Here is a 23,982-nt window from a genome sequence, read left to right as displayed (position 1 = left end):
TATTTTAATACGGACTGAGCGAACAGATGATTTTTCTTCATCCTCTCTTGCCAGGTGACAGAAAAAGTATTACGATCGTGCCAATTCGATCTGTACCGTACTTCCGCAGAAATATTCATTTACAGATCTAAACCCAGAAAAAAAAGGAGAAACTTTTGTGTGTTTGTCTATAGAGCGTTTATTCATCATAATTTAAATAAATAATTTATATGAAGTAGAAATTTGGTTTAGACGCCACGTTTTTGGTCTAAATCGGCCCACAGTTAGTGCTTTTTTTACTGAAACAAATTTTCAGTTTCTGAGATTTCCACAAAAAACGCTTCTAAGATTTTTTTTTGTTTAACTTGTGCGCATAAGCAGTTCTACTGCTTTTATTTATAACCTTTTCCACATATGGAAGAAGGGAATAGTTGGGTTTTCCTAAAGTGGCATGACAGTGCTGTGTAAGAACTTATCACCTATTAAATGTTGATAAGGGTGGATTAAGAAAGGGATTAGGTGAGATTTCCACGAGGAGATTCCGGCTTTGAATCCAGTCGCTAGACCTTCAGAGTTTCTCTTCCTAGGAGCTTCTTATAGCTCACTATCCGGTAATGGACAGTGTTATCTGTAACTGTCCGGCAATGCACTGAAATGCACCAATGGTTTCAGATGTTCACAAATGAATATAAAAATTTGAAAGTAAAGTTTCCTCCGGCAGATAAGGGTGCGATATCTTGGACTGTATTTCGATAAACGCCTTACGTGGAACCTCCATAACCGACTGAAGCGACAGGAACTTTACTTACGTTACCGAATGGCCAAAAGACTCCGCGACAAACGCTCCAAATTGTCTTTTAAGAACAAACAGAAACTCTACACAGCCGTACTAGCATCAATCTGGGCATACGGACTTGGAAACTGTACGGTACTGCAAAGCGTTCCAATCTCAACCGCTCCTTTTTACGTAAGCAATCACACCATCCAAACTGACCTAAAAATCCCATTTGTCCTTGACCTAGCCAAATCCAGCTAATAAACAATCTATCCCAAACTACTCTTTTCTCGAATCCTCGCCGAAGACTGAAGCGTCGACGGCATCAAGATCACCTGATCGCATAATAGAAAAGGGAGATCCTTTGAATTCACTTCAACGGCATCCTGTGTTTGTCAACTCATGATGGTTATTTCTGGATGGCCCTCATTCAAATCTTTGAAGCCATTTTTATTTATGAATTGTAATCTGATTTATTTGTTGCCAATAGTCAGTTGTAAATTATGTTAAATAGAGTTAAAAAAGAAATAAATAAAGTGGCTGACCGAAAGTGCATTTTGATTGGAATTGATTTAATTTTGATTAGATTTTTTGTATTTTTTAGGGATTTGGTAATGCGAAAATGTTTAAGTCAACTACCATCTTTCAGATAATGCAGTTACGTAAGTGGGGTAAGAGGATGTTTATACCAGCTTTTTTTGGGGTTTTTTTTTTGGAAAATTGAAAGTTTCTGGTTGAAATAGGGAAAAAGATGAGGGGAATATTGGATTGGTCAGTACAAGATAAAAGGATTGCTATAAAGGAAGAGAAGAAGAGCGAACATGGACGAGTATAGCCGAGCACAGCCGACTGGAATGGCCCTCTCCTGCGGTAGAGTGGCGGCCGGCTCATTCTCAGCAACATCCCGTCACTCCAGGCCCGGCTACGCGGCCCCTTACTGCACCGGCTATAGCCACCGTTTTTTGAGAGCCAGCCGGCTGCTAAACATTGCACTCTCCGTCCACCTATCTCTGTCTCTCTATAGCTAGCAGCAGCTCTTTCTTTCTGTCGCTCTTGGAGGAGAGAGTTAGTGCGCGTCATACACTCTCACTATCTAGCCAGCCACTTCTACTACCACTGCCGCTGCTGCTCTTTCTTTCTTCTTCATGTTATATCCCTAAAGTTTTTTGTTCTCCATTCCGGGGCACTGTTTACGAAGGAGATTGGTAGAGTAGAGTCGCTGCCCGCCACTAGAGCTTGCTGCGCTACTGATCCTACTGCTCTTACTTCTTTATAATTTTCTTATCATACTTTATTTTTGTGGCGCGTGTGTGTGTTGCCGAAAAGAACGATAACATTTTTCGTAGATAAAACAGTTTTTTCCCTTTAATTTTTATCTTAGGAATTGTTTTTCAATTAACAGCAAAAAAAAAGAATCACTTTTTTAAAAAAAAATTTACCAAAATGCGCGAGTGAATGAGTTACCCCTCCACCCCTCCCGCGATCTAAATCCAAATCGCGCGTTCGGTAATAAATATACGGTAGTGAACCACCAATAGAAGAAGAAAAAAATATATACATATATTATTCCAAAAATTCTGGACGAATCTGAAGAAACCAACAAGATGTATCCATGGTATAGAGATTCTGTTGGACAATTTTGTTCAGCTGCTGCAGCCAACACTATGCAGACAACTATAAAAACAGAAAATGGTTATAATGATTGCATGCTTGCATTGGACTACGCTGCACAATCAAAGGTTAGTTGCATTTTTTTTTTCTGTATTTTGCGCTTTTTATTTTTTTGGGGGTTTCATTGACTCCCCTCCAAACTGTGCCACCACTACCATTATTTCTGTATTCCATTTTTTGTGTGTGTGTGTATAAAAGCATGACTATTATTATAAATACAAAAACATGTTTCTTATACACCAAGAATAAACAAAACTTAAGAATATGATAATTTAAAAAACAAAAAAAAAACGGTTTCAATATCACCCTGGCTGCCAGTTATGACATTTTTCGACCATAATCCTATAGATTGATATTTGTGATAATCGAAGAGTTCCATATCTTCCGATGTTAAGAATATTAGGAGCGTCTAATCTTCTCTTGTTATCCAACCCCGAGTAGATAATAGTATTAATTTTTTTGTCTACATTTAATTTATAATAATTTTCTTAGTTAATTCAATTAACCCTTTATTTGAATTTAATCGTGAACACTTTACATTAATTCCTCTCTTTTATGGTACATATATTTTAAGTTATTCATTATAAAAAGAATCAACTAACCAATCATCTTCATTTTCAAAAATTTAAATTTAGTTCTCCAAAAATTTAAATTTAAATTTAGACACTTCTTGATCATTTATGCTAAATATCGGTTGCATATTTTCTTTTCAGTGTCTCTTAAAACACTTTTTAAATAAATAAATTAAATTTCTTATAAAGTAATTAGTAATTCAATAAAGAATGGCTGAATTTTATTATAACTAACATTTAGAACTATCATTTTTGAGGCCTTCAAAATGTATTTTTATAATACAGGATCATTAAAATTTGTTTTTTTTTTAAGTATTCCAACTATAAAATAGGTCAGAAAAAGTGCATCGCAATTTAAATTTTGGCAAATTTAGTCTTAGTAGAATTCTCTATTAGGATTTATTTATTTATTTAAAAAAATTTAAAGTCAAGTTGCAATTTTTTGTGCATCAGTAAATGTACCCAAAGATAATAATTTGTATTAAAACCGGTTTAAAAATAAATAAATAAATAATTGAAGATAATGAATTTTGGCTTGTGGTTGTTGTTAATAGTTTATTAATATCTTAAAAAATAACCCAAAGGAAAAGGGAATTTAAATATTAATTATAGATTAGTCATTAAAACTAAAAATTAAAAATCACTTAATAGAAACTATTAAAACTAAAAAAATTAACTTCAAAAAAAAAAAGAAGAAGTGCCGACTGTAGATTCGAACTCAAGCTTGCGGTCAATTAGTAGAAGGTATATAATACGGTAGAGTAATTAAAGTCAGGGTAGTAAGTATGGCAATAAAATCTCAGAAAAACCCCTTTCAGCTTCTAAATATTACTTCTATACCAATCACATCAAAGATGAAGACAAGCCGGACGCGTTTTTATTTTCATTTTTAATTTTAACTTTTGGTTTTTTTTCCCCCCCAACTTCGAAGACGCTGGACAGTAAGAGAAGTTTTACTGGAAGAGATGTAGATTCTATGCTAACAAGGGCTGGAATTAGTCTTACGTTTCTTTTGAAAAAATATAATTATTTTAATTGCTTAATACTTGAGAGCTTACATAATGTTTGATTTAATAAATCTTTAGCTATAAATAAGTTGATAAAATAGAAGACTTGAAATACAATAACGATCACGGAGACTTAAATGTTACCTAGTAGTGATAGGCGTATACTCTAACCAATGTACGCTTCACCCTTTATCACCACATTAAATTCACTTTTTATTATTTTAAACTTTACCTAAGTTTTATAAAAATCAAGTTAATACTTAATAAATAACGAATTTTACCGAAATAGTATCAATTTAACTCCATAGAAATGAAAATTATATTTAAAAAAAATAAATCGTACATCTTGGTTTTATCAATTTCAATATTATCTTCTTTTTTCGTAGGACATTTTTTGAGTGAATTTTGGCAAATGTTAATTCCAGTTCTCTAAACGATGCATTATCGTAACTTACCATCAGTTTATTTAGTTGCAAGTCCAATGCTACAATCCAAAATATTGACTCTTTCCTTCCTAAAAAAAAAGGTTACGCCTGCCTAACTCCATGAAGCTACACACACAATACAGTTTTATTGGATATCTATCTTTGCTACCTGGAGAATATTTCCAGCCAAATTTAATTCGTAATATTTGCCTGTTAAAACGACAGGTTTATGTTGCTTCTAATCGTTCTTTTATCACCAGACTTAACTTATTGTGTAGATCGCTTATAAAGATTTATAACTGAAACTCGCTGTAAATTTAGTAATAGTATAAATATTAACGGAACAGAAAAACTTACTAAAACTACCAATTCACCATAGTAACGATTTGGAGACTGCAAGATGTCCAATAGAATGGGATAAATTTGAATTTAGATTGATGGTTTTTATTTGGGCACATGACTAACCTGAAATACGTTCGTAAATAAGCTTTTTTTTTTCGTTTTATCTTGTACAGGTTGTTCTTCAATCCAATGATGTTCTGAAATTGTATATCTTTAAAGTGTGGGATGATTTACAATAAGTAGGTTTGTCCGCATTATTATCTCCAACCTGTTTTTAACCGTCGAAGAATATACCTACTTTTACAAGGTGGTGATCATTTTCAAACGTTTAGTTACCTTCAAGAGTTTTGTTCTGCCTGGCGCTTAGCAGTGTTTTATCGTTGAATTTGTTTCCGTTTCAGTATAATGAAGATATTGATTGAATTCATTAATAAAATAGCAATTATGTTCTAATTTAAATTGAATTTTTAAACATTGTAATCGAATATTTGGCAATTGTTTAACGTTTTTGGTAACTGACTTATTCATCCAAAACGAACAGAGAGTATTACCAATTTCAGTCATAATTCTTGATGTACTTTTTGGAAGTTTTCGACTTAGACAGGTCATCTTCAGGGCTTATGGTTTGTTAACGATTATAATATTTTTTACACTGTTATCATTACATTTTGGGAAGTAATGATAACAGTCTTCTGTCCTAGTTGTTTAGGTATTGCAAGTTCGGCCAGTGGTTTTCAAACCATTTGACACTCGCGGATCGGTAATAATAAAGAAATTATGTTCATGTACCGGCGAACTATCAAGACTGAAATAAAAATGTTATTACTTAGCGACATTCTTTAGTATCTGGTCTGCTGCTGCTGTTTTGTTGGCCAATCTGTTGTTTTGGCGGTTGAAGTTTGATTTCTGAGTGAAGAAGTGCAGTACGAGGGTCGTTTGAAAAGTCCGTGCAAAAATAAAAACTACTTAATTTTTTGGGGTAAACCTTTTTTATTTTTCAACATAGTCTCCTTTTAGGCTTATACACTTCGTCCAACGCTGCTCTAGTTTGTTGATCCCTTCCGAATAATAGGATTTGTCCAAGTCTGAAAAATAGCCATTCGTTTCTGCAATCACCTCCTCGTTTGAATAAAATCTTTTTCCCGCCAGCCATTTCTTCATATTGGGGAAGAAATAGTAGTCCGAGGGAGCCAAGTCTGGAGAATAGGGGGGATGTGAAACGAGTTGGAACCCTATTTCCATTAATTTTGCGACCACAACTGCTGAGGTTTGAGCTGGTGCGTTGTCGTGATGGAAAAGGACTTTTTTTTGGGCCAATTGTGGGCGTTTTTCTTGCAGCTCGGTTTTCAAACGGTCCAATAACGATGAATAATATGCACCTGTAATAGTTTTACCCTTTTCCAGATAGTCGATGAGGATTAATCCTCAGCGAATCCCAAAAGACAGTCGCCATAATCTTTCCGGCCGAAGGAACGGTCTTCGCCTTTTTTGGCGCAGATTCCCTCTTGGTAACCCATTGTTTAGATTGTTCTTTGGTCTCAGGAGTGTAGTGATGTATCCATGTTTCATCCACAGTGACGAAACGACGCTTAAAGTCCTGCGGATTCTTCTGGAACAGCTGCAAACCGTCCTTGCAACACTTCACACGATTTCGTTTTTGGTCAAGCATGAGCAATCGCGGCACCCATCTTGCGGACAGCTTTGTCATGTCCAAATGTTGATGCAAAATATTATGTACCCGTTCATTCGAGATGCCCACAGCACTAGCAATCTCACGCACCTTCACTCTTCTGTCATCCATCACCATATCATGGATTTTATCAATGATTTCTGGAGTAGTAACCTCAACAGGGCGTCCAGAACGTTCAGCGTCACTTGTGCCCATATGGCCACTCCGAAAATTTTGAAACCACTTATAAACTGCTCTAATCGAAGGTGCAGAGTCACCATAATGTTTATCAAGCTTCTCTTTAGTCTCCTGAGGCGTTTTGCCTTTCATAAAGTAGTGTTTAATCAACACACGAAATTCTTTTTCGTCCATTTTTTGAAAATCACTCGACTTCCTCGATTCAAACGAATGCCAAACACAAAGAAATAGACCGATCTGGTTGAAACTTGGCGTGTGTTCTTCCAAGAGATGCTACTAACTAAACATAATCTCGATACGCGCCAGTGGTGCTATCTCTCTGACTTTGCACGGACTTTTCAAACGACCCTCATATAAACATGCATTTCTCATGGACCTGCATCGGTCTACGGACCGCCGGTTGGAAAACACCTAAACTCTTCAATACCTAAACATCCAGGACCAGTATAATCAACCTTTGATGTTAACAATGTAAGAAATATTGTAATTGTCAACAAGCATAAGCCCTGAAGATGTCCTGAAGAAGTTCCTGGTTCGAAAGCTTGGCAAAGAAACTAATTATGACTGAAATTGCCAATAATCTTTCTTCCTTTTGAATATTTGGCAATTTGATTTGAATTAACAAAATTACTAATAAAGCAGATTTAGATTATTGCTTATCATCATTATTTTTTTTTTTTTCAGAGAGTTATACGATTTTATTACAATTTGAAATTTCTTGAATAGACTGGTTTATGTTTTCATAAGTTTGGAACTATGTCAAGTTCGTGTTAAATAAGACATATCAGAATATTTTGTGCATATAAATAAATTATTCTTTATTATGACATTTTTAAAAATCTTAATTTAATGAAATATATGTAATTCTGAGCCATGAAGTTTTAATTTTCGGTAAGAAGGAATTAAATAACTGTCATATTTTGAATTAGAATTATTTGTAGACTAAAAAAACTAATGTGTAATAATAAAATACAAATCATTAAAAAACCGGACAGTTTTACTTTGAATTTTAAGGTTTTAAAGTCCCTTTTTACTATGGCTAAAAGTTTAGCATCACTTTTGAAGATTTTAGTAACGGGATTAGCAACAGCGTTTTTTTTGGAATATCCGTGCTGTTCTCAAAGTATCGTAAATATTTCTGCCTATAATGGCTTTTAATACTGATAATAATTGCTTAATTCCTCTATTTGGAACTATTGATGGCGATTTTAATTGTTTTCCACACTTGTAGGCTCCAAAGAATCTTAACATCAAAGACTTAGAACATGTTAAAACAAGATGAAATTAATTTTAATTTTCGGGTTCAGAATTAATCCTTCTAAACATAAATCAAGTTCTTTGCAAGAAGCGACCATTCGCCAATTTCCTAGCCGGCTTTACTACAAATTTTTGAGCCTAGAATTTTGAATTAACCATTTAATATATGGATTCTTTTTTGGTGCTTTAGGAAAAACTAGAAACTGGTTAGTTTGAGAATGCAAACATTTTTGTTACAATAATATATTTACCAAAAAACCTAATTTATTTATTAACCCGTTGCCGCAAATGACGGCTATAGCCGTCCGATCTTTGTTGATATGTAGGCAAACGACGTCTATAGCCGTCGTGCACATTTTAATTAATAAAAAAAAGTACAGCGTTAGTACGAAGTGTACTAACGCATACACTTGTTAATTATTGAATTAGTAAAGCAAATGCTGTATAGTCGTCACGACGGTCATAGCCGTCATTTGCTCTGGAAAGAGAAAAAAATGACATGATGAGCAAATGACGGTTGTAGCCGTCGAGAGGTTTTTTGGAAAAACCGTGGCCAAATGTGATAATTTTTACTTCCAAACATACAACTTACACTTGATTCCATCTGGCAGTCATAAACAATTGAGAAAAAAAAAGTGTGTTTCTGAGCACGATCATCAAATTAAAAGTGTGCGGCAACGGGTTAAATGGAAATATGCACCTAAAATGCATCAATAATATTTAAGTTTTACTGCAAAAACTGTGCAATCAAACTCATGGTCAAAGCTAACACGTTCTTCGTTAATATCCATTCTATGAGAGCCCTTAAAACCAACTAAAACTTGCCCCATATTTACTTTTTGGTGTTGGACTTTGATATTTATGTTGATTGATCACAAAGAGGGCATGTAATTATTGATTACGACCTCTCATTGGCCACTTGAGTTGTTGCAGTCCATTGAGTAGCGATGAGATTCGCCTATGGAGGGCAAATGGTTTTCAACTGTAATTTTGCTTTGTTTCAGTTCGCCTACTATTTTAAAACCGCAAATTAAAACATCCTTTTCTCTTAGTCTCCCAAGAAAACAAAACTTTTACGTATCTAGTATTCAAATTCAGCGATTAATTGTTTAAAATACCTTAAATATAGCATTTTCTGTCACTAACATCGTGAATAATGGAATTAAACCGGTAAATTGTTTTACACTTTAGTTTCAATGGATTTGTTCTTTACACCTTACTTTAATTCATTTGGAAAGAAAGTATTTTAAAAAGGATCTACTCAGGAACATTGGCAAGAAAACCACCTTCAAGTGATCTGAGAAGATGATAGTTTCAATTCCAGATCATCCAGATATACATAGTTAGCAAATGCCAACCATGTGACGGTCCACCTACGCGTCCTTAATCCCTAGTTCTGAACTATTGCAAGGTGGCGTTCTAATTTCAATATTAGTAGCCGATTGGTTAATTTGTCCATCAACTACTTTTTTTTATCAGCTAATCTCCTGTTGAACCGATTTTTAAAGTTCAACTACTATTTCAACATGGCTTTATTATTATAATTGAAAATAATCACAATTCAGGATATTATATTGAAGTGGATAAAATTAATAGGTAAACACTGGATTGATTGACAATGACCGAATAGATAACAGAATGTCTTTTTTTTAATTTCATTTAATTCTTTTTTTTTTTTTTGGAAAAGACTCCTTAAGTCTTATTGTGAAATTATTTACATTATTTTTGAATAATTATTGTTTAAGGCGTTTAAATAATTTGTTTCAGTGTGTCAGACTAATGTTTAGGATCTTTATAATGGAGCATTTGTTTGTATTTATGCTGAAGATCTCAAAGAGTTGACTTGATTAGCAAACGACTATCATGGAGTCCTCACAAAGGATTCAAATAAAATAATAAAAGAACTAAAGAAAAATTATTTACTAACCATCTCAATTACTTGATATACTTTTAAAATTAATACGAAAATTCAGGGACTCATAGCAGGCTACAAAGACATCTTTGGAAAAACGGACATGAAATAGAAAAATAAGCCCCAATTAACGATGCTTCTTATTATATCTCTATAAGAACTTAGATGGATTAGAACCCAATTAGATAGGTTAGATTCTAACAGGGATCGCCTAGAAAGTTTACGCTTCCTCTTAGGTGCTACAGTGGTACCGCCTCCATCCTGTCCATTTTACTCTACTTAGGAGTCTGGTTCGTTTATTCTGGGCTCTTCTGACTCCCGTGAAATATGTTCTTCTGGTGGGATAAAGCTGCTCCAAACTTTGTAGGTTCCTACTTCTTGTAAAAGGGAGACAACCTTGGTCTTTTTTTAGAATTCATGGACAGCCAATCATACCACGCATCATGAATAAATCATTCAAACTATCCAGCTTTTTTTCCCCCTAATTTCTGTGTAATTTTGCTCCGAAATCGACACAGTAAGAGCTTTGTTTCCAAAACGCTCATCTTAAACTGTTATATTAAACTAAGTGAATTATCGATCAGATGGTTATGCAATAAAAGCAACGGATTTTTCAATTCAGTAATGTAACTATCAAATAAAAAATATATATGTATGTTTCAATTACTCAATCTTCCACAGTAAAAGTGAAAATACTGACAGATTTTGTCCAATTCATTTCAAAAAATCAATTTCCAGTAGTTCGCAACGCAATGCAGCATCTTATATAACATGTAACAATAAGCGGAAATGATAAGCTGTAGTGGTGTTATCTATTTATAGTTTCTGGTGAAATAACAACTGAATTTTTCAAATCTTCAAAAGTATTTCCGTCAGATAAAAAGTTTACCACTTTTGAATTTGATTTGGTAGTTTGCGTTGAGCAATCATTTAGTCGTTAATTCTAAAATTATTTTTAAAATTTAAGAAAGAGGTTTTCGTACAAATTAAGTAAAGAAAATTATAGTTTACACAGTACTCGAGACTACTTTGAAATTTTTTAAAACTTATTGAGCAGAATTTAAGTTTCTTTAACTTTATTGCACTTGCAGTGCACCAAAAACTATCAGTTAGTTTTTTGTTTTTGTTTTGGAACTTGAGAGAAGTATAGTCACACAATTTTTCTTTTACACTTGGGAATAAATGTGCAAAATATCAAGAAAATTATTGAAAAAATTGAAATACTTTTATAAAAACTTTTTTGTCAACCCCAAGATAAAAACCTAACTCAAACATTTATGGCCAGAATTACACTAATAAATAAATTCACGTTTAGTAAATACAATGGTGTTTCACATTTATTATAAATATTCAAAAACGGGAGGCTACACGATATTCCTTTTTAAAATTCTATGATTTCCTATTTTTAAATTACTTAATCTGGAGTCTGCAGATTTTTGGAGAGAATCGTCTTTTATTATTAGGTTTTTAGTCCTAATATTTGACATGAATGTATTGAGTGTTAGCCCGGCGTTGGTGCTTTTATAATAACTAAATCGCTGTTAATTCCTAAAGACAGTGTAAGAATGTTCAGGTAAAATTATTGAATAATATAACAGAATTTTATTTATGCTTAAATTAAAATGCGATTGGCAAGCCTGAATTAATTATGAGATAAACGTCCTCTATTGATATGATCAAATGAAAATCCTCACAAATATTTATAAGTTTTATAAACATACAGAGGTGCATGTCCGCTGGTGACTGTATTTGCTAGATGCTAATGGGTGTTCGCATCATTCTAATATAATCTTTATCATCTTGTAGTCGAGTAATTCTATCTCTCTCGATATGTAGTTATGTGACCACTATATATAGGACCCTCGGACACGCCCTCCTCAGCTACTGTAAGTCCAGCAGGTTTCTTTCTTTTCTTGCGGTTTTACTGAGCAACGGACTTCTTCCTGGATTTTTGTTTAACCAAAGCTTTCGTATTAATCCTTTGTAATGCTTAAATTTGTTTTAGGGCATTAAGACTTGTTTTTTAACTTTTATATCTTACTTTACTCCTTTAAGATTGATTTTAATCCTTAGTATTGCCTCCATAATGGGATTCTTTTTTTAATTTAAATTTTAAGGTGCGTCAACCTTGTTGAGGTCATTGTCTTTTTCAAAGCATTACCGATTTCTGTCTATTATGATCTTTTTACGCCAACACTGGCTATTACTGGAATGTGAGCTGCAAGTGGCTCCTCGGAAGGTAAAATATATGGATTCGAATATGGGATCTCACGTAGGAATCAATTCACTAACTAGTGAGCAAAATCCTTACCTTGTTATCTTAGTAAATCTCTCTCCAGATAGATTAAATAAATTAAATATTATCTGAACTTCAGCTGTGTAAAATTTCTGCAAGAAAGACTTATGCAATACCGTATTTCTGACATTTAATAGCTAGATCGTGCGTACTCGGAAGCGTACAGCTTGAAACAGATCATCAGTGCGGGTTTATGTTTACGGAGAACTAGTGGAATGACAATTGCTCTAGTCTTTGTTTTTATAAATAATAAACGTTTTAATAATACACAAAATCAGAAATATTATCCCCTAAAATTTAAATCAATTGATTCTTAACTATTTCAATACCTTATCCCTAAATTCCAAAATTGACTAATTATTCGTACAATTTCTTAAAAAAAAAAATAAAAAATCTATTCCAGTATTACCATGATTATAAACTTGAATTCAATTTTAATAAATTTTAGATAAGACAAATTCTTATTTTAGTTTGTTTGTGGTGATACATTTCTGTTGGTTGTTTGAACCATCTGGTTGGTTACAGTGATTTCAAATGCTAATCTCGCCCACTCACAATCCTGTATTTCCATAATACATATATGTGTATCAATTATTAATTAATTTTATTTGAAAAAGAATTATACACCTAGTTTTAATCTCATTTTGTTTCATTACAAGCTTCACAGAATTAAATTAAAACCTAAGATGGTTAAAAAATTTGAAATGTGACCGATTTTATTTATCATAGCGCTCATGTTTTTGGTATCCTTTATCGGTTTCGGCCTTTTGAGTTGATCAATCAGGTGTAGAGAATTTTACTTTAATATTATGTTTCCGTCTCACACTGCGCTTGCTGGGCTCGTTAAGATCAGCTGTATTAGCTAGCCCTGCGGTCCAAACGATATTTCCAAGTCTGGAAGTGCAATTCTTGCTTTCCTTATTTGAACACTTCTGAAAGTCATACAGTTCCATTTGGTCTGCAGGTAGTTCTTTGGATGTTTGTTCATCAATCTTTATACTTTTAAAGTCTCTAAAATTGGTATTTTTTTTTTTGCAAACTAACTCCAGTTTTGGTTAAATATGATCAACAATCACACTGTTGATCAAAATTCTTGGTGCCCTACGATGGACTGTGATATCTGAAGTGGACATTGAACAGAACACTGTACGTAGGCCCTGGTTGCAATTAGCCTCAGATGTTAACACAGCAACTCAGTTAAAAAGAATTAAGCAAAAACTAGAAACTTTAAGAGATTCACGCTTATTTTTCTGTTCAAAATTTAACTGGTTTAAATATTTTAGCCAAAATTTGTATATAGGAAACGCAATTTTGATTTTTCTCACATTTTCTTTGGGAAATTTCTGAGGACAATTATTTTCCGAGCGCCATAGCGCTGTAGTGACGTCAGATTTAAATTTTTAAAGTTTTGTATATCGCATTACATATTATAGTTACCTTTTTTTAGTATTTCTATAGGATAAAGTAGGGTGAGATGGCCACCATTTTATTTGGAGGGTGCCTGCAAATTTTTGGTAAGGGCTAGGCTTACTTTATTATTATTTTTGGAAACCTCATACGCACACAAACATAAGGTAAGGGAAAAGTTTCAGAAAAAATGCTAAGGGAAACATTTTTTTATTCTTACAAAAAAAAAAATAGCAATTGGCCATCTATCCCCACTGGGTTGGGTGAGTTGGCCAATGTATCGTATAAATAAGGAAGTGTTATAAACATGAGAAATATTAGGAGGTCAAGTTTTTCCTCAAATCCATAGCTCTACGAGTATATTGAAGCAAAGGATTGCACGACTTGGAGGATAACATCTGCACTATGTCACTCCCTTGAAGAGTGGCACTACCAAGGAAACGTTTTCTCAAATCACTTAGAGCGGGACATTCTACTAAAAAGTGATGCAGATTTTCTTTACTGAAAAAACACATATTACATAGTTCCTCCTGATAATCCCTCTCTATACAAGGAGCCGAATATAGTTTCAAAAGTTCACCCCTAATTTTCAGCAATAGACTCAAATCGGACAAATTCATATTGACCGATCGGAGTGAGGCGCGCAAAATCTTCTGGGCTCCTCCTCAACTTCCATAAGCGATCTATACAATAAAAACTGTTCAGAACTCTTTGAAGTTAATAAAGTGGCAACAGACTTTGCTCGTTTTCTCGCAGAGACGACAGTTTTGGGTGTGGGGTTAATACGATCTCAAATTTTCTTCAGTATAATTTCCGCGGTTAGTGTTCTGTCTTTTATGCAGAGTTGGCATTTTTCTGCAGTGAATTGAAAACTGAGCCAAACTATAACAGAAAAAAAGTAAAAATAATTGGCCATCTATCCCTACTGTTGGTATGGCCATCTATCCCGAATGCTAGAGAGAGATGGCCAACATGATAAACATAACTCAACGCGTACTTTTTGACAGTTTTAGAAGTTAGGATTCATTAATGTATACTGTACTTTCCTAATAGGTAAAAACAACACTAAAATTTCGACACATACATTCGCTGCAGCACGCAGTATGCAACTATCATTATATTTTTTGTTGAGACGATAACGTTTTTATTCTCTGAGTTAATTAATAACGCTTTGACGCAGACCAAAATGAACTCACTGTAGTCAGACATGAAGGTTCATCACTTGAGAGGTCACGCAGCTGTCCTTCGGACGACATTTCGGTTAAATTTCGGCTGTTGGCCATCTCACCCGACTTTACCCTAAATGTGTGAAAACGACTAAAAATGCAATCAAGAAAAATAAGAGTTTTATAACTAAATGTTAGTACAAAAAAAAAGGCAAATAACAGTTAACTCCTTCTACAACTGTAAATCGGAAAACTAACACTGTGAAATTGACAGAAGTTACCACCTACTGGTGGCTCTGGAATGAGCCAATTAGCTCTACTGTCCAGTAAATCTCGTGGCCAGGCTGTTTCAAGTACCAGGTGGTAACAGAGGAAAGCTGGTCAATGAAAGGATTTGGATTAGCGGATAGGATAAAGTGAGATTTCTTATATCGGAACGGGATTAATCTTGAACAAAAGGGTTCTTCTCAAAAAGGAGTTAATGGTACTTTTAGAATAACAAATAGGTACATTCTTAAATAAGTTACAGAATGTTTGACTGCAATGTTTACGAGAGGGTAGGTGTTTAAATGCTTTGTTGAACTCTTCAGTTTATCCAAATCGGTTTCAGTTACTTAGTCTCCCACCTCATCTACCTTGCGGTGTAGAGGACTGACTGAAAGAACCTCGTCTTCCTCTTTAAAAAGAGTGTCCGGTTCTTCTTTCCTTATCAAGACTCTTCTCTGACGGTAGACCGAAAATCTCCACTTCGTGACCAAGTGGTTGTCTTAATTTCCAGTTTCAGTTTATTTTAAAACGTTTCGCTGTTAAGTATTTTATGAAAAACTTAGTTAAAATTTTGAATGTATATGTATTTACTCGTATAAAGTATTTAATGAAGACTTTCGTTATTGTTATATATTCATAAATATTTTGTTATATTTATTGCGTTTCGAAAAATTTGCTGTAACGATTTGCTTCTAATTTAAGTCAGAATTTCGTTCAACTTTACTACAGAAATGTTTTAGGGGTTCTTTTTCTCCAAAATAACTTCTACGATTTTCTGGTTGTATTTATGTATATCTATAACTTTTATTTGATACATTTTCCCAGCAAAATTAAATTATTCGTCCCAGAGTACTTCTGGGAGAGATGGAGAGGTGATTGGTGATTACTTATTGATTATTGTACTGTCTCGCCATCAGTGCAGTATCATCAAGAATAAAATGTGATACTGACCATAAATTCTATTTTGATGAACAAATTTTGGGATTTTCTCGCTAACAGTTCCTAAAATTTTATTTAAATTTTGTTTAGGGATTACAAACGCGTAAATCCATAAGTTTTACTGAAAATATTTTGCTCGGTAATTCGATTTAAAGTCCTCTTGAGAGAGGATTTAGATAGTTTTCTTTTAGAATAGAAAATATAACTGAAACGTTGGGAGTTAGAGAAAAATTGGTTGAGTTACAGCCGTGGGAATACCAGAAAGAGAAAATGGTCTGAGTGTGTTTATTTCTCACTTCTATTCCAAAAAATAAATAAAAATGAGGCAACCATCTGTCAGCTAAATTCGAAATTAGGGTTTAACCAACTTTTGCGGCAAATTAACTTTATACAGTATTTTAGAAGAATATGATTTCTTTTATTATTGATCAGTACATTGAATTGTTTAATCTTGATTCTATAGTATCTTATTTATTTCAACAATAAAGAATAAATCTTCTTTAGGATTACAGAAATGATAAAAATTCCAGTATTGAAGGCAATCTGTTTACAAAACGATTAAATTAAACAAATGGACGCTGCAGTTACAAGTTTTATAGTGGAACATATGAGGGCAGTTAAATTAAATATTGTTTAACCTAACCTAACCATAACAGTGCTTTAATTTAATGTTTCAGCTATTGTTAATTGGACTTGACAAATTCTCATTAATGTCAGTGAGTGCGTTAAATTATATGAATCAATAGTTATAGCTGAATAGGTAAGTCGAGCACGTGATCTGACTTGTGTTAACCACAAGAACAGAACTGATATACTCGTACACTGGTTCTAACTTGGAAGAGTGCGAGTAGCTATACTGGTAGCACAGCTGTTTAAGGCTTCTAACTTCTTGGGTGAATCCTATTTAAATTCCAAGCGCGCCAATCTTTGTCTAACTTTACTCTGTATTAATGATTCGCTGGTGTCCCTTTCTTTATTTGAATTCTTTCTCACTCTACCAGTATTTCATCGGCGTATTGTTTTGTTTGCTTTGGTTTCTGGTTGTTTTATTTTGTCTGTTACATAAAAAAAATTCTTCATAATTTTCTTGCACTAATTCTAATTAAAAATTGTTTTTTGTTCTTCAGTCAGAAAATAACTACCCTTCAAATGTTATAAGCTTTATTCTGATTCATTGATAAATCATTGAAGTATGTCCGCAAATATTGTCAGGATGCCCTACAAACCAGAGAAAGATTATATTTTCAATTTGGAAATCAATTTTGAATTTGGAAAATACAATTTGTGAGTTAAAATGCTATTTAAGGTTGGACCTGAAAGCACGGAAATACATTCTTGTGCTCAGCTTCGAAAAATACTTTAAGTAAACATTGTTTTGACGCTTGGCAGCAGTTATATGTTCCGGAAAAGACAATCAAGAGTAATCAAGTATGCTGAGGTACAGTTTCGAATCATGAAAAGCCCCTGGTTAGTGGAAGTAGATAGGGAAAGTAACGGCTCAGGTTTGTCCATAACATCTGCTTAAATATAGAAACACTAGGCAGTCCTAAGTGTGATTGTGTTAGCCGAGGGTATGGAGATATCAATCTTCTATTCGTTAAATGCAGCGGATATAATAGAAAAAGAAGCAAGTTTCCAAAAAGAATTGTCAGAACAATTACGATTGACAAAGTATTCTGCAGCTCTAAGGAAAAATCAAGATGCGCTACGAAGCATTTATTAAAGGGAATAAAATAAAAATTTAGGATTAACAAGGCAGAGACATCATGGTGTTTCGTCTGATTTCATAACGTGCATACAAAATTACAAATCACTATACATATACGTAAGCATCAAACAATTAACGAAGTCATTATCAATTGCGTTATTTCTGGGAAATCTGCAAGCAGCACTCAAGATACCTCTATCCTGTGGAAGCCACGATAAGAAAGAAGTAGGAGAGGCTGCAGAACGAGTGTTCCTTCCAAGAGAATCAACGTTGCAAAGATAGAGCAGCATTTTCATAAACAGCTGTACGGCTACACCGATGTGTGGCATTTGGAGGTATTATTACACTGTAAATATAGTAATAAATGCCTATGTATGGTTTTTCCTTTAACTCCAAAAAAACAAATCATGGATATTGTGCAAACAAGACAATAAATAAGTAATATTTCCACACTGTCGATGTCACTCCAAACTGTAAGCAGTGCTTAGGAGTCTATAAAAAATAAAGGTAAGATTTAGGCAGTTTTATTCTGCGTCATAACTTAATATTTGCTGTAGAAGAGGAACAGTATAGATTTTATTTGTTAATGATTTTAAAATAAGTAATTTTGGAACTGTGTTGGAACCGTGTAGCCAAAAAAGTACTTCGCCTCATTCCTACATCTCAAATATTTTTTCCCTCAAAACTTGGTACGGAATTTCATTTCTGTAAAGCTTCGTTCAAAGCAGCCCATTGAACTGAGCCATATTTAGATTCCTTTACCTGTATAATCTTACAGCTCACCGTCCAGTCAATAAGTTGTTTAAAAACGAGAACTATCCAACGGTGGGCAGTGAACAGACAAAGATTCCGAGTTGTATAGGTTAAAGCCCTTAAAGCTGAGATAGCTTTGCCTTTCAAGATTCAATACCTAATAAGAAGTAACTGTAAAAGTGATTATTTTAATTAGTGAGAGAAATCAAATGAGATAAACATCTCTTAGAATAAAACAGCCCGTACAGTTATTGCTGCATTATGGTTCTCACTGACCAAAATGGTGCTAGCAACCAAACGCCCTTTTCCATTCATCTGTCGGCAATAATGTTTTGCTGCAACAGATATCTATTTAATAAGAAGTATTTTTCCAAAAAATGGTAAGTGTCCATTTCAATGAATTAAAATTAATACAACTTTTTAATATGACTATGAATTCTGTTGTACATAATTTCTATTCAAAGAATTATGGGTAAAGTTTAGTTCAGTGGTTAGATACTGTATTCTCTAGCAGATATCTCGGGTTCGAATCCAGATGCCTGCAGTTAGATTTTTTTTTCTCTTCCCAGGAGCTTCGTACAGCTCACTATCCTGTGCTATCTGAAGGACAGAAATGCACTAAAAAAGAAATGACCTCAGTTGTTGACGCTAAGTACAAACACAAAAAACAAATTAGAAAGTTAAGCTTATTTATTTTGCAAATATTTTATGTCTATTGATATTCCGAGGGTTATCGTATAATTTTAGCTTTTAACTATGAATTACCCGCCTGGACGTATAGGTATTGAACTGTGGGGTTCAAAGAAACGCTCTAATCTTCAACGAATTCAATCTCTTCAGTCTAAAATTCTCCGCACTATCTCGTTAACGGCTCCATTTTACGTTTCAAATCGTAACTATTCACACAGACCTGGAAATTCCGTTTGTAGGCACGAACTCGTTATAAAAATTTTCATCAGAACTTGCACTCTCATTCCAATCTTCTTTGTCCGCCATTTATCATCTCATCACCATACAGATCATCCTCCTAGGCGATTAAAACGTCAGTGGCCACGCGATTTTCTCTCTTCTGAAGAGAGTAGCTAATCCTAGAGACGACTTAGGGAGTGTTATCACTGGGTAACTTCTCCCCACAATTAGTGAGTTTGTAGTGGTATCAGTTATTGTCATTGTTACTTATGGCGTATCTAGCGCTGGTGTAACTTAACTAATAAATTAAAAAAAACAAACTATGAATTGACTATATTAATAAATAACCTTCATTAATAACGCTTAGCCTTAATCTGAGCAGATTCACAGCGCAAAACAGACTATGTTATCACTCTGGCGACTTTATTTCGCTATTATTCTAACTCAAAAAATTGTCTTTAAGCTCCGAACATTTAAGTCATATTTAATTGTTACAAAATTTTACAGGTACCTTATACTAAACTGAAATTTATCTGCCACAATCTCCTTTATAGTTTTACCTTAAAAAGATATTTCTAGAAAATGAAAAAAGATTAAAGTTATTAATCAATGTGTATGGAATATAAGGAATGTTTATAGGAAAGTCTGGGAGCCATTTGTTTGAGGGATTATCTTCCCAAAAACTCGATTTTAGCAACATCTTTAACCTCTCACTATTAAATCCATTAATAGTTTTAAGCTATTAATTAAGGATTTCTATAGAAAAACAAAACAATTATCCCATAAATTGGTTAAATTTTCATGTAAAATGTAATTGATTCAAATTTTTAAATGATTATTTACCTTGTTCTAAGGCTTATAAGTGTCTTTTTCCGTTCGTTTTCTTATTACTGCTTTAAAGAAGTAATGTTTAACGAGTGTCAGTACTTTTGTAAATGAGTGTATATTCCGTTAGCAGTATGGAGGGGTGTCGCTCTAATTATATGTGCATTAAAAGTGTAACGTTGGGTAGATTTCCCGGCTATGCTGGGGTTTTTTTCTTTTTGGTGTGTTTAAAGTCATCTCCATTGTTTGGGATGAAGAAAGCGAGCTGTCGTTTGGAAACTAATGTTAAAGAAACTGTATTACTTCCTGCCATTTCATATACTGTAGTTCCTTAGTTTACATTAAGTTCAAATATGCTTTCATTTGCTCTGAAATCATAATTAATTTTAGCAATTGATTTAATGGAAATTATCTGTAACGTGATCAAAACACAGAGAACGAAGTTCTTAATTCTTAATTACAATGCTTTATTGTAGAGTATTGTGTTCAAGGTGAGGCTTGTCTCCTGCCAAATGTACCCATAATCACATCATAATTCAGATCTTTGAACTGAGATAGTACCACAATTATTTGGTTTTTGATCGATTGCGTTTTTTAAACAGTATGCTTCTGTTTATAGTTGGATGCTGGTTGTTGGTTGGAAAGATGAGCAAAGGAGTTAGGTTTAGGTGTTCCAATTGTGGTTGAAATATCGATTACACCAAATCTTGTACATAACTTGTATATAATTCTTGTATATATTGTATACATCAGGTTTATTTTGTAGGTTAGATAGATAGGTAGATTAAACTAGGGCGGCCTCAAGGCCTACGCCACTGCGACCCCTTTGGATCTATTGTGGCTCCCCTCACTCTAAAGCTCACCCTCCAGACCTTTCCTTTTAATCAGACTCTTGATACAGGAGAGCGGCTCTTGGGTAAAGCTCACAGGCCTTGGTTTTTCCTTCCCGAGAAATAACATCCTTAGCCATAAAAGCACCTCGCACTGACACAACACGTGCAGTGCCGTTTCCTCCTCTTCCTGACAGAACCTGCAAAGGCTATCATTTGCCAGGCCCATGCGATCCATGTGTTTCCTGAGCCTGCAGTGGCCGGTTAATAGGCTTACAATCAACCTTATAGCCCCACTGCCGGATTAATTCTGAAGTCAGCCTCGGCGAATAGCCCGTTATGAACTCCTTCGCCTGTCTCTGCCCAGTGGTGGCAAGCCACTACTCTTGAGACCTACTCTGCACCCATAAGTTAATGGCCGCAGTTTTCACACACTTCGGAACCCTAAAACAGGGCTCCGGGCCAACGAAGTGTCCCGCAGAGCCTTCTCGGGCCAATTACGTAGGATAAGTACACAGAAGTGACAGGAATATCGAGTAGTGCACTCCAAAGTATGAATGAAGTATATGAAGCTAGTCTGGCATGAATGTATCGCGTTAGGTTCTTAGTTATTTGTGCGAGTGTATTTATTGGTGTGTTTATATTTATTTGTAAGTAAGAGTGTTTTAGGGTTAGATTCGTGAATGGAAGGACCAGTTGGTTCTATCAGTCTGTCGTCACTACACTATTACATCAATGCCAAGAAAAAGAATGGGGAAAAAAATACACTAGCGTTTAAAGGATGAACTGGACTTAACTATGGTTGCAAAGGGGTGCTCCTCTTGGAGCCCATTCTTATGGGGCTTTTGAAGATAAGTGAGATTGGCAAAGACTTCTAAATCTAAGAGTCGGATGGTATTGAAGGTGGTAAAAAAGAATTCTGGAATTAGACAGTAAATAGAAGCAAAATTGAGAGAGGACTCAAAATTGAGTTGAGTGCATGGTTGAGAGTTGTAAGGTTGTCTTTAAATAAATTAAAAGAAAATAGGAGTAGTTTTTGGTGGAAACTTCGATCCAAATTTGTGGTATCGAGAGTGACTGCAGTTCCAAAATCGAAATATCTATTTCTAAATTTTCCCCAACGTTTTATTTATGAGATATTTTATTCATTCAAGGATCCTCAACACTGTATTTTGAGTAAAAACTCAGATTTCGAAAAACTGACTCCATCACAATGCTCTTTGAAGTAAGAGAATGAATGTAAAGATATTTTACGCTTAAAATAATAACGCAAAATAATTCAATGCAAGCACGTTGAGGGTTCAGAGTAGTGGGCGAAATCTACCCTTAGCGGCCAGCAATCCGTTTAGCTAGTTCTACGTAATCCTCACAGATAGCTTTACATGTTCCTAATATGCAAATTTAAGAATATTCCGCGTACTGTTCGAATTAATCGATCATCATGTACTAATTCAATGCAATCTAATTAAACCTAGTAAAAATAATAATTTTAATAACCTATAAATGAAGGAAAACAGATGTTAAAATAATGATTATTATCAATATAAAATATAATTTAAAATTTTTATGAATACCTACATTTCGGCGTTTATTATTTTAGTATTAAGGATTCAAATTGGCGAGGAATCGGTCCAAATAAAAACAACAATCCGTCTTTTTTGCCAACGTTTCGACAAATATATTGTCTTCTTCAGGGTTTAACAGTTTAAAAAATTGAAACCCAGTATTGTTTTTATTTGTAATATCCAGGCCCTTAAGAAGGCTATAATAATAATAATATCTTTACCAAGTTAATTTTGAAAAAATAAAACAAAACATAATCACTGACAACATAAAGAAAATATTCTTGGTTTTATAAACCATCGGAGGGAGCTGGCATTAAAAATCAAATAACATTCTGCACACAAAGTACAGACAGTACTTCTGTCTTAATATTTTACATAGATACGTTTTAATACTAAAAAAAAATTATTTTGCTTTTATTTATGCTACAATCAGCGTGTTAGCGCTGTAAGTAACAAAGTAACAAATGATAAGGTAAGGAGTGGAGAAGTTACCCAGTGATAGCACTCCAAAACATTAGACTGTTAGTCCACTCTCTTCACTTGAGAGGAGATCACGAGGCCACTGTCTCTTGTTAGGCGTCTTGACGGGTTGTCAGGGAACATATTTTTTTTTTTTGGCATTGGCTTCCGCCATACAGCCAGCATCGTCTAGGTGCTTATCACTAGAATATCACTCACTCTCCATTCTTACCTACAAATACATTCGCTTCACACATTCATCATTCTACTATATACCGCTATTTACATAAACTACTGCTAATGGATGGAGCAGCACTCTGTGCTCCTGCCATCCTTATAGCTTAACCGAAATTAAAATCACGTAATCCTTCTCTAAGCATTTTCTTCCATTCATTCTAATTCGGCTATAGCTTTTAAATACATTCATATTTCATTGCTAGCTCTGCTATCGACTTAAGCACATAAATGTTGGTGGAGAATATAATGTCTTCGTAGCGAAATGGTGCATCTAAATACCTGTATATATCGTCAAACATTCGTTTCCTTTCTACCACATAACGTGGACATATCATTATTACATGTTTGAAATCCTCCTCCTCATTGCAATCTACGCAAAGAGGAGAGAGGATCTTTTGTTGATCCTGTGTAGATACGATCCGCACACCGCGTGGTTCGCTCTCAGCCTGCTTATTGTCGTAACAACCCATTTATTAGTGACAGTTCCCTTAAACCGTGGTTGTCTAGGTAACTGATCTGCCATAGTTTTATAGAATCTACCTTTATCACCATTATTGTAATCTGTCTGCCATTTTTGTAGTGCTGCTTTTGCAATTCTACCCTTGATATCGGTGTGTGGTAATTTATAATTAGCCATTTCCCCACTATTGGTGGCTTCCTTTGCAAGTGTATCAACAATTTCATTCTCTTTTATACCACAATGACCCCTTACCCACAAAAAATTAATGCAGACTCCCTTCTCTTTAAAAATGGCAATAGTTTCTACAATCTCTGCGATAATGTGATTCATTCCTGTAGACTGGTTGTGTATATG

The 23,982-nt window shown here is 34.2% G+C and overlaps 1 protein-coding gene across 1 annotated transcript in view; it reads left to right on the top strand.

Moving 5' to 3' along the window:
• The first annotated feature begins 1,682 nt into the window (after nucleotides 1-1,682).
• Nucleotides 1,683-23,982, top strand: part of LOC141456711 (zinc finger protein rotund-like) — a 601,670-nt gene continuing 579,370 nt past the window's right edge. The window contains exon 1 of the mRNA XM_074132931.1: nucleotides 1,683-2,493. Within this exon, the coding sequence (XP_073989032.1) occupies nucleotides 2,359-2,493 (135 nt within the window). The 5' untranslated portion in view covers nucleotides 1,683-2,358. The remainder of the gene's footprint in view (nucleotides 2,494-23,982) is intronic.

The sequence above is a fragment of the Rhodnius prolixus genome, unplaced genomic scaffold, assembly GCF_049639745.1.
Source record: "Rhodnius prolixus isolate KJV_2025 unplaced genomic scaffold, Rpr scaffold_10, whole genome shotgun sequence".
In the NCBI taxonomy this organism is placed as follows: Eukaryota; Metazoa; Arthropoda; class Insecta; order Hemiptera; family Reduviidae; genus Rhodnius; species Rhodnius prolixus.
The sequence above is the reverse complement of the archived record's forward strand: the minus strand, read 5'-3'. Positions and strand labels throughout refer to the sequence as shown.